Raw genomic sequence first — 11,436 nt, 5'->3', positions numbered from 1 at the left:
ACAGATGTTCCGGGTTATCTTCAACAGTTTGTCCTTCATAAAGATTCGGATTGGTAAATTTACACTATATCTTATCATTCGGTGTAATAGATCGAATAATATTATACATGACATAACATGCAATGACAATATATCGCTGTTGTGTCACCTTATATGGGTTCATTGATTTCAAAATTCGAAATCCTTTTTTTAGCACACCGAATGATATGAACCCGTGGAAATGAAATCTCTTAAATCTACAATCACTTTGAAAACTCATCCAAGAAAGCCAAAATCAAGTCAATGGATGGAGAACCCAGACCCATTGAGAACTTGTTTCAAGAACCCAGATTACAATGAGGAATGCCACAAAGGTTGTGATTTACTTTTGATAAGTTCAAAAGTTCAATTAAGAACAAGATGAGTAAAACTCAACTCACAATAAATAAATTCATCAAATTTCATAAACTCTCTTAACATGAAGCTACAAAGAGTATTTAAAGCAAAACCTAATTAAACCCTAGCCAAAATAAATCTTCATCTTCCAAAAATGCCCCCTGAGTAAATAGTGCCATGTCTATAGTGCGGCTACAATACTCGCTACACTAACTTCTTGAAACCCTAGTTCAATAAAATAATAACTTTTCCAACATGCCCTTGCATAGGCCCACCTTAAGTCCTTCCTATAATAAACTTAATTATTCTAAACTAATAAAATAAGTTCTTAAAATGAATTAAACAAGTTGAAAGTCTTCAAGTACCCAAAGCCTTTAAGTTATGTTGTTGCCCTTCTTCCATAGCTTGTCAAATGAATCAAAACTAGATCTTCATCCTTCAAGCCCATCTTGAATGTTGAGCTCTTGCTAAACTCGTCTCAAGCAGATTGCATCAATCCTTACATTGTCTCCTTGATCTTCTTAGCTCTTGACCTTGCAATTGGCTCATTTGGAACTTGCAAATGATTTTTAAGACTAGGTTCATGTTGGTGCCCATCACCGAATGTACGCTCAATCACATTCTGGAGGGAAGAATGTCAATAATTAAAATAATTTTGATATCCAAAGAATAAGCTATTGCTATGACGGTCAAACCTATGATACCACACCCTGGGGTACGGAGGCATAAATCGAAGTGTGCATGAAAATGCAGAATCAACTAAGTAATAATAACCTGAAAACCAAGTAACAATAAAATAATGTGGGATTCAAACATTACGTCAAGAAAAAATACATTCCTCCATAAATTAATGAAAAACAATTCTTACCCTCAGGAGCCAATAGGAAATTGATCCCTAGATGACTCAACGCATCCATAAATAGGCGAGCATCATGGGCAGTGCCTTCCCAGCCAGCGTATATGAACATGAATTTCATGTCGAAATCACAGACTGCCAGCACATTTTGGCTAACTCGTTGATGCCGAGATAGATACGCGTTAGCTGCCTCCGCAAGCACACATGCGTTGATATAGATCCCGTCAATTGCACCACAACATTTTTACAATCATATATTGTAAAATTGTGTGTTCTCCCATTTTTAATAAAATGAGACCGACCACACACCCTTAATTTTCAACCACATTTCATTTTCTTTAAACCAGAATAAGAAATTGTTACATCGAACCATGAATAATGTGTTGGATCGCTTAAGGCGCCACCCCAGTAGTATGTGTAGGTGAAATCACATCAAGAGCAAGATTACATAGGGCACACATCACTGCATAGACATGTCGATTAATGGTTTCACTAGAGTGTTGAAACCGGTCGCCTGTGATTCGTTGAACTTGGGCATATCTGACTGTGTATGCAAATATTGCCAAAGCTTCCTCCACAGAAACCTCTCTTGTCGATTCGAGATATTCATTCCCCCGCAATGTATTGCATAACGCTTCAAATGCATATATTTCCATCCAAAAGATGTTCCAACAGTTATTCGGATGTCCGTTGAGAATTGCAACTATATAGTCTCGTTCGCGTAAGCCGATATTATGTTCTGGCATTTGCTCAAACACTGGCAGTGCACTTTCCTCTGCTGTTGCTATTATTGTAAGCATGGCCATGTTATCCCACATCGATACATCACGCATTCTCTAAAGTAGGTATTCGTCCCACATTGAAGGCTAGTTACTACTAGATATATCATACCTCCTCCAAGCTCGTAATCGTCCCACCCTGGAGGCTGGTTACCACTCGATCCAGTTTCGGTAGTGTTGTTTGCCTTTATCTGCAGCTCATCATCTGACCCACTTCCAAAATCTATTCTGTGGTGTGAAAAATCATTATCGCCAATAACACTTTGAGCAATAACAGTTTGCACATTAAGAATTTTCCAACAACATGTCGAAAAGTATAGAAAACATTTCGTATATGACATTTATCCAATATGCCACCAAATAATCGTCTCATTTATCAATTCTAGTAACTAGTAATTTTTTAATAGAATAACAATAAAACACTTGCCAAATAATACAAATTAATAAAAATCCCAGCATTCATAAACTGTCAATAACATGTTCATCTGATAGATACTCATAAAATCAAACACACAACAACCATAATAAATACTAACATCCTAAACAACTCATAAATAACAGTGTCAATGAAAACAACATCTGCAATAATGAATGTAAGATCAGTTAGGTAATAGACATATGCTACGTCACTCCAACCCCTAGATCCAATCAATTTTGCAGTTCGGGGGCATCATTAAGAACATATCAACCGCCTTATCATGCATAAACTGAGCTATTGCTTTGTATATTGATGTGGAGGGAGCCATAGGGTAATCTCATCCAAAATCTTCATACAGGCACCCATCTTGCTATATGACACATCCGAACCAAACTCAATCCCATAACTTTTGCTATGCTTTCTATTGCATTCCTCGAAGAATTGCTTATCCAACTCAGTTCTCATGGTGGCACTGGTGGTCATAACTTTCAAAGTTTTGCTAAATTCTAGGGATATGCTACCCTGGACCGGCTCCTTTGTTCGACGACGATATTGTCTTTGTCTCCCAACTGGCCCATTTATGTTTGGCCCATCTATGTCTATTGGAGCTTCCATAGTAGTTTCCAATACAGGGCCCTGTGCCCTCACCTTCTCCTCAAGGCAGTCCTTCTCCTCACTCATAGGGGGTTGCAGCGTGGATGCAAAATGGCAAACCCCCGTGACCACAGACTGGTCGAAAATGGTGCATAGGAGATCGTAGTCTCGACAACCATAAGTCTTGAATTTCCTCCATTGGCTACGCACCTAGCCCAATGAAATAACTTATATTAGACTTGCCATATACACTAGAGAATGAGAAGAAATGAATCCCAACATATAACTCGAATATGTATAACAAATTATACTATAGAAAACATTTTTTTACCTTTATTGCGTTAGCCCAATGTTCCTCCGTGGCCATTACAGTTTTTATCTGTGGGTTCCAACCCATTCCTGTTTGGCCCATTAAATCTGTGAACAGTCGTAACCTCTGCCTCAAGTGAGTGATTTTTCCCCTAATTTGTGACTCATCAATTGCCTTCCTCCCAACTCGAGACAACTTTTCTACAAGTCTCAGATGATATCGGTTGGTGATCTTCGACCCAACCAATTTTCCTTCAATGGTCTCTTGGTAGAGGATGTCTACCAACATCTCCTCCAATCCATCGGTCCACAACTCATGATCACGCAGGACCTCAGGCTCATCCATCGAGTGCTGGTCATTACAAACATAATAAGTATGTGAGCAATCCAAAAATCTTCTTTTTTGGGGTAGTAGTCTAGTTATAAGAATGTTCATAATATTTCCTCCTTGTGTAATAATCATAAATATGGTTTTACTAATATATTCACATACAACTTTAACTCATATTCATGAACATGGTAAACTAACATGGTACCAATATCACTTAATAGCCCAATGAGTATGGTAAAAATCTGAGGTACAATTAGAAGTTTAACTAATTAGAATAATAACATAGAAGTTTAACTAATAATCCAATGAGTATGGTAAAAATCATGGGTACAATTAATAGCCCAAAAAAAAATCTGAGATTGTGTTGTGTAAAAATCATAGAAGTTTAACTAACAGCCCAATGAGCATGGAAAATAATCATGAATATTCATACCTCCCTCGAAGTACGCGTGGAAGATATCATATAGTATTGCTGTAGCAGATCAACTGCAAAAAAAAGTACGAAAGAAGCAATTTGAGTCAATTGAAATCAACGATGATGGTTTAGATTTGAAACAATAATCTAATAAAGATGCCCTGAAGCTGATGACATCCAACAACCATATGAAAAATAATATAAAACACAACATTGGGAGATGAATATATATATATATATATATAATGATTTCAACACTACCACTAGTAACACAAATCATCCAAGTAGTGTTTATGTTAGGATCTACATTTTATTTTTTGGGTACATGGCATACAAATGAGTATGTTTAGATGATTTACAACAACTATAAATATTTCTATAAACAACAAGTATCAGGCTTCTAAATGTTAAAGTATCTGCATTAGTAAGAACATTTTAAAGAAATCAAAATGTTTTGTCAAAGTACATGCAACTTGGTTCAGAACAAAGATTGGTAAGCACAAAATCTTACAGAAATGCAACTCCTGTGGCTATTGGTTAAAAACCTAGAGAAGATCATAGCAGTATTAAATACCACAACTCCAACCCATACTATTGTATACATGTTGTGTACATGGGCTATGCATATCATTTCCATAAGAAAAAAAACCATTCATTATTTATAATAAAAAAGGAAAACATCTCATTTCAGAATAGAATGTCTATTGGTGCCTTGTTAGTATTGAGTAGTACCTTAGCAACAAAGTTTCAGAAGGTGAACAACCCCAGTCCTTTATAGTTGTTAAGGGCTTCTCAGACTAGTGTTATTGCTTCAATTTGAATAGAGAGTAGATAACAATAAAAAAAATTAATCATTCACGCATTCACCGCAAGACTCATAAGTCCATCTGTTTTTATATATGCATAAACATAGATAATGCTATAGTCACAAAGAGATTTCACAAAAATAAACATACAAAATGACGCGGTTCCATCTAATAGGTAAGATCTACTTTAAACCATATTAAACATATTTAGTCGGACTGATATTGCTAAAAAATAAAATATAAAAGAAAATAACAGCAGCCCCCTTACTTCATAATAGAAGTATAAAATAATTCAACAATATGACTCCCGGTAACATTTCATACTCCACAACCCCCTTATGTCCTCCTTTATTTCACTATTAATGATGAGCTACCAAACCTCATATGCAAGAAGAATCAATGTATATGCCCTTAATATGAAATCCTCCAAAGTCTGAAGTTTTAATGCAAGGTGGGGTGACAATCTCACATAGATTTGTGACATAAAAACATTTACAGCACACAATAGATGTTTCATGTGGGTGTCAGTGGCTTCTAATATAGATGTGCTATTATAAGAGATGTTGTTTTTAATCAATATGTTTCTAGTTGTACATAACCAAAGAGCAAAAAATATTTCAAAGGTTGATTGTTATGGAAATAATATCCTCTGATGCCGTAGGGACTCAGTTGGGAATTGGTACATCATTTTGAGAACATAGGGAAACATACTTCTAGAATATTAATGCTATTGGCAAGGTTTGAGTTACGATTTCTCAGAGACAATGTGTCAACATGTGATTATTCTATCTTGGGCTTTGGCTGGATTAACATATTATGATCAACAAGGAAATATGCATCTTCTGACCAATTCAAAACCTATTTCCACAAGCCAGATAAAAAAGGAATTAGACAACTAATGCCACAACCAGAAAAAAAAATTACAAATTGAAGGCAAGAAACAAAACAATGCCAGAAAATTATTTTGAAGGCCCACTGAACTATATAAATCAGATAAGTATAAAAAGGATCAAAAACTTATTAAAAAAGCCTATATGATTTCTGATGGGAACCAAGGTGGGCCTAGTCCTAAAGATTATTTGCAAATTCCAGATGGGCCAATTACAAGATCAAGGGCCAAGAAGATCAAGGAAGCAATCTACGGATTGGTGCAATCCACTTGGGATGAAGCTAGCAAGAGCCCAACACTCAAGATGAGCTTGAAAGAAGGAGAACCAGTTTTGATCCACTTGATTCAAGCTGTGGAAGACATGACTTAGAGATAGGGCCTATTGTTATTGGAGACTTCCAATTTGGTTAAATGATTTATTTTATTAGTTTAGAATAAGTGGGCTTGAAGATGCCTGGCCCACACGTCTTATTTTTAATGAACTAGGGTTTTCAAGAAGGCCTTGTATTTTGGCCACGGGCTTATTTGAAAAGTTACTTTTTAGGAATTAGGGTTTTAAGAGGTACTGTAGCGTTACTATAGCCGTGGATACTGTAGCGCGACATTGTTCATCAGGGGGCATTTTGGGTAAAAAGGGGCTTTATTTTGGCTAGGGTTTTAATTAGGTTTAGTTTAAATACTCCTTGTAGCCTCATTTGACGGTAGACAATATTGAATTTTATTTGTGAGTTGAGTTTTCTCCTTTTGTTCTTGATTGAACTCTTGAACTTATCAAAGGTAAATCACAACCTTTGTGGCGTTCCTCCTTTGTAATCTGGGTTCTTGAGACGGGTTCTTCAACGGGTCTAGATTTTAATATAATCTAGGTTCTTGAAACGGGTTCTCATCGGGTCTAGATTCTCCATCCTTGACTTGATTTTTGGCTTTCTTGGGGAGTTTTCAAATTGATTGTGGGTTCAAGAGAGTTCATTCCCACGGGTTCATATCATTTGGTATCAGAGCAAGGTTTCCAATCAGGTCTGATTCTATCTTTTAATTTCTTGCATCCTTAAATTTAATTCTAGGGCTACATTGTTCTAGAGTTGCCAAAAAAAAAAAATTGCGAAAACTAAAAGTAGGCTGCCAAAATTCTAAGGGTTTTGGGTTTGGCTGAAATTTGCATCACCTAGGGTTTCAAAATTCTAGGGTTTAATGCATATCTGAGTTTGTCAATTGCTTGGAATGTAGTTCCATTGATTCTCTTCTATTTTGTTGTCAATTCTGGTGTGCTTCAATTCAATTGCTTGATTTTTACAATTGAGTATTTCTGTTTGTGATTGAATTAGAAAAAAAGAAAAGAAAAGAAAAGAGAGGAGAGGAGAGGAAAGGAAAGGAAAAGAAAATTAGAAAAAAAAAAGAAGAAGAAGAAGAAGAAGGAGAAGAAGATAAGGAGAGGTAGCATATTTAAAGGTTGCTACATAGTTACAACAAAGGCAAAGAAAAATATTTGTTGATTGAGTTTTATCGTCAAAGGGGCTAAATACATATTTGTAGTTGGTATCTTGTTCGATAATTACGCTTTCCCTCATATAAATTCCTTGAGTCCCGTGTCGTTTTATTCCTTCCTTGTTTCTTGTTTCTTGGATCTATATTACTGGTTGGAATAATACAAGGTTGTATTATCTTGATTTAGTTCAACTATTTCTTAAAGAACTTGAGCAGGAAAACTATTGAGGTAAAAGGCAAGAGAGTGTGAGACTATTATCAGGGAAAAGCCAATTAGGAGTGAAACACGAGTGTAATGCCATTATTCGAGCGTAAACACGTAAGGGAGTGTGTGAGGTTTTTCCACTAACATTCATTTGTGCAGCACTTTACAATGTCTCATCGGAGTGGCTCTTCACCAAAGGGGATGGTAGATAACTCATCATTTGTGTTGCAATCCATGCAACAACAGTTTGAGCGGTTGAACTTTGTGTTAGGTGAAGTAAGGGATATGATGGATCATCAAGAAATGGTAATTAGAAATTTACAAGGCACGAGAGATAGGAGGAGGAGTGAACCTTATATTGAACATAACTGTAAGAATGAAGAGTATGGTGAGTCTCTTGTTGCCAGGCATGCTCTCAATATACAAATTAAGATGGATGATACAGAGAAGCAGAGCGAGAACATTTTTCATACTAGATGCCACATCAACAACAAGGTATGTAGTATGATCATTGATTTGCGGAGTTGTATTAATATGGCTAGCACTACTTTAGTTGAGAAATTGAATTTACCTACCTTAAAACACCCTAGATCATACATGTTGCAGTGGTCGAGTGATTGTGGGGAGGTTAGGGTCAATAAGCAAGTGCTAGTTACTTTTTCAATTGGAAAATACCAGGATATGATCCTTTGTGATGTAGTGCCTATGCATGCTGGTCATATTTTGCTGGGGAAGCCATGGGAGTATGATAGGAAGGTGATCCATGATGGGTTAAGGAACATGTACAGTTTTGAAAAGGATGGAAAAACAATCAAACTTGCTCCTTTAACTCCAACACAAGTCCATGGGGACCATTTGAAACTGAAAAGTGAGGTTGCTCAAAAAAGAAAGAGTGAAAATGAGTGTGATCAAAAAAGAAAAAGTGAAAAGGAGATTGAGCTAAAAAGCAAGAGTGAAAGTGAGATTGAGAAAAAAAGAAATAGTGAGGCCGAAAATGAGAGAGAGAGTAAAATGAGAGAGAGAAAAGATGAGGGTGAGGCTGAAACCTCAAGAGAAAGAGAGAATGAGTTGAAAAACAGTTGTCAGATCGAGAGTTCAAAACAAGATGAAGGAAAAGAGAGTGACAGAAAAAAAAAGAGAGTGAAAAGCAAAAAGAGAGTGAAAAAGAAAAGAATTGTGGAAAGAAAAGAGAGAGTGAAGAAAGTGAGAGAAAAACAAAAAGAAAAGTGAGTTTTTATGCTAAGGCGAGTCTTAATACTAACGAACTTGACGTATCTTTGCCTAGTGTTATTGTCTTTTTGTTGCAGGGATATGAGATCATGTTTCCTAGAGGTGTGTTTAGTGGATTGCCACCTGTTAGGGAGATAGAGTACTGCATTGATTTTGTGCCAGGTGCGACAATTCCTAACCGACCTTTCTTTGAAGAACATGAGTCTTTTTCACACTTGAAGGGACAAGGTAAGTCGTTGACTATAATGCATGCTAAGCGGGAGGACTGTATTGAGACTTTTCCTCATGTATTCACATACACACAAGGTATGAAAAATTTTGTGGTTGATGCTTTAGCAAGAAGGTACGTCCTTATCTTAGTTTTAGATGCAAAATTGTTGAGACTTGAATATAATAAGGAATTGCATGCTAATGATGATAACTTTGCTAGTGTGTATGGAACATGTGAAAAAACATCGTTTGGTAAGTTCTATAAATTAGATTGGTACTTGTTTAGAGAGAATAGATTTTGTGTGCCAACTAGTTTAATGCTTAAGTTGCTTGTGTGTGATAGACATGGTGGTTTGTTGGATAACTTTGGTGTAAGGAAGACTTTTAATATGTTGCATGAACGTTTGTGGGAGTATCATTTGCCATTCACTGACGTATTGCATGAACGTTTGTGGAAGTATCATTTGTCATTCATTAACGTGTTGCATGAACATTTGTGGAAGTATTACTTGCCATTCATTGAGTTTGTATATAATTGGAGTGGTGTAACAAAAACTTTAGGTGTGTTTCATGAACGTTTGTAGGAGTATCATTTGCCATTCATTGAATTACTACATGGACATCTGCGGGAGTATCATTTGCCCTTATCAGAGTGTGCATATAAAACCTTGCATACTACTATTTCTTATTCTCCATTTGAGGTTGTTTATGGTTTTAATCCACTTACTCCTTTACCTTTGATGGCTTTGCTTGTTGATGATAGGACTAGCTTGGATGAACATTTTCAATTTCTTGAGAAAATTAATGAAAATACACATGAAGTGGATCTTTCAAGTAAGTATCAAGTTTTTGCTATTTTCAATGTTACTAACATTTTTCCTTTTGATCCAGGTGGAGATTCGAGGTCGAATCCTTTTGAGGAGAGGGGGATTGATGGGAACCAAGGTGGGCCTAGTCTTAAAGATTATTTGCAAATTCCAGATGGGCCAATTACAAGATCAAGGGCCAAGAAGATCAAGGAAGCAATCTACGGATTGGTGCAATCCACTTGGGATGAAGCTAGCAAGAGCCCAACACTCAAGATGGGCTTGAAAGAAGGAGAACCAGCTTTGATCCACTTGATTAAGCTGTGGAAGACATGACTTAGAGATAGGGCCTATTGTTATTGGAGACTTCCAATTTGGTTAAATGATTTATTTTATTAGTTTAGAATAAGTGGGCTTGAAGATGCCTGGCCCACACGTCTTATTTTTAATGAACTAGGGTTTTCAAGAAGGCCTTGTATTTTGGCCAAGGGCTTATTTGGAAAGTTACTTTTTAGGAATTAAGGTTTTAAGAGGTATTGTAGCGTTACTGTAGCCGCGGATACTGTAGCGCGATACTGTTCATCATGGGGCATTTTGGGTAAAAAGGGCTTTATTTTGGCTAGGGTTTTAATTAGGTTTAGTTTAAATACTCCTTGTAGCCTCATTTGATGGTAGACAATATTGAATTTTATTTGTGAGTTGAGTTTTCTCCTCTTGTTCTTGATTGAACTCTTGAACTTATCAAAGGTAAATCACAACCTTTGTGGCGTTCCTCCTTTGTAATCTGGGTTCTTGAGACGGGTTCTTCAACGGGTCTAGATTTTAATATAATCTAGGTTCTTGAAACGGGTTCTCATTGGGTCTAGATTCTCCATCCTTGACTTGATTTTTGGCTTTCTTGGGGAGTTTTCAAATTGATTGTGGGTTCAAGGGAGTTCATTCCCACGGGTTCATATCAATTTCCCTCAAAGTCACCATATTAATAGAAGACATACCCACGGAAGAATATTCTGTAAAGTAGAGATGGGATTGGATTTATGCTTACCTTAAAGGATCGCGTTTGAGGCCCCATGATGAACAATGTGGTGGCTGCAAAAATATCCTACCCACGGAATAGTTTGTTCGCTTTGACTTCAAGAATATCCTACAGGATCTCAATTTTAGTGACTTCAAGAATTGTGTGGACTGCATAAACAGCAAGCAGACTAACAAAAATTCTAATGGTTCAAGAAGGAGCTCAAGTGTTCTTGAGATTCTACACATAGATATCTGTGAACCATTTCCTACCCCTTGCATAAATGGTCAGAGATATTTTATTTCATTTATTGACGATTATTCTAGGTTTATGTATCTTTATCTTCTGAATAAGAATGCTCAAGCATTAGATACTTTCAAAGCCTATAAAGCAGAAGTAGAGAATCAAAATGAAAAGAAAATCAAGATCATAAGATCTTATAAATGAGTGAAATATTATGGTAGGTACACAGAACAAGGACAAATGAAGGGTCCATTTGTAAATTTCCTTCAAGAAAAAGGCATTGTTGTCCAATATTCAATGCCTAGCACACCACAACAAAATGATGTTGCAGAAAAAAGGAACCATATGCTAATGGATATGGTAAGGAACATGATTAGTAAATCTAACATGCAACTTTCCTTGTGGAGTGAAGCTCTTAAAACTGCAGTGTATATATTGAATAGAGTTCCATCCTATATAAGAAATAGTTG

The 11,436-nt window shown here is 36.4% G+C and overlaps 1 protein-coding gene across 1 annotated transcript; it reads right to left on the bottom strand.

Moving 5' to 3' along the window:
• Positions 1 to 1,623: 1,623 nt before the first annotated feature.
• Positions 1,624 to 10,766, bottom strand: LOC121255082 (L10-interacting MYB domain-containing protein-like). Its single transcript, XM_041155371.1, has 7 exons — positions 10,754 to 10,766; positions 4,096 to 4,134; positions 3,354 to 3,683; positions 2,785 to 3,232; positions 2,547 to 2,589; positions 2,123 to 2,238; positions 1,624 to 2,015 (listed from the first exon to the last, which is right to left on the bottom strand). Exons 2-7 carry the CDS (start codon positions 4,123 to 4,125, stop codon positions 1,624 to 1,626), a joined length of 1,359 nt encoding a protein of 452 aa, XP_041011305.1. The 5' UTR covers positions 4,126 to 4,134; positions 10,754 to 10,766.
• Between the last annotated feature and the right edge of the window lie 670 nt (positions 10,767 to 11,436).

Source organism: Juglans microcarpa x Juglans regia, chromosome 3D, assembly GCF_004785595.1.
Source record: "Juglans microcarpa x Juglans regia isolate MS1-56 chromosome 3D, Jm3101_v1.0, whole genome shotgun sequence".
In the NCBI taxonomy this organism is placed as follows: Eukaryota; Viridiplantae; Streptophyta; class Magnoliopsida; order Fagales; family Juglandaceae; genus Juglans; species Juglans microcarpa x Juglans regia.
The sequence above is the reverse complement of the archived record's forward strand: the minus strand, read 5'-3'. Positions and strand labels throughout refer to the sequence as shown.

Coding starts and splice junctions, on each gene's coding strand:
- LOC121255082 (XM_041155371.1), bottom strand. CDS start 4,125: ATGATATCTTCCACGCGTACTTCGAGGGAG. Junction 2,590..2,784: donor ATATAGCAAGATGGGTGCCT/GTATGAAGATTT, acceptor TCATTATTGCAG/ATGTTGTTTTCATTGACACT. Junction 2,239..2,546: donor ATTTATGAGTTGTTTAGGAT/GTTAGTATTTAT, acceptor TTCACACCACAG/AATAGATTTTGGAAGTGGGT.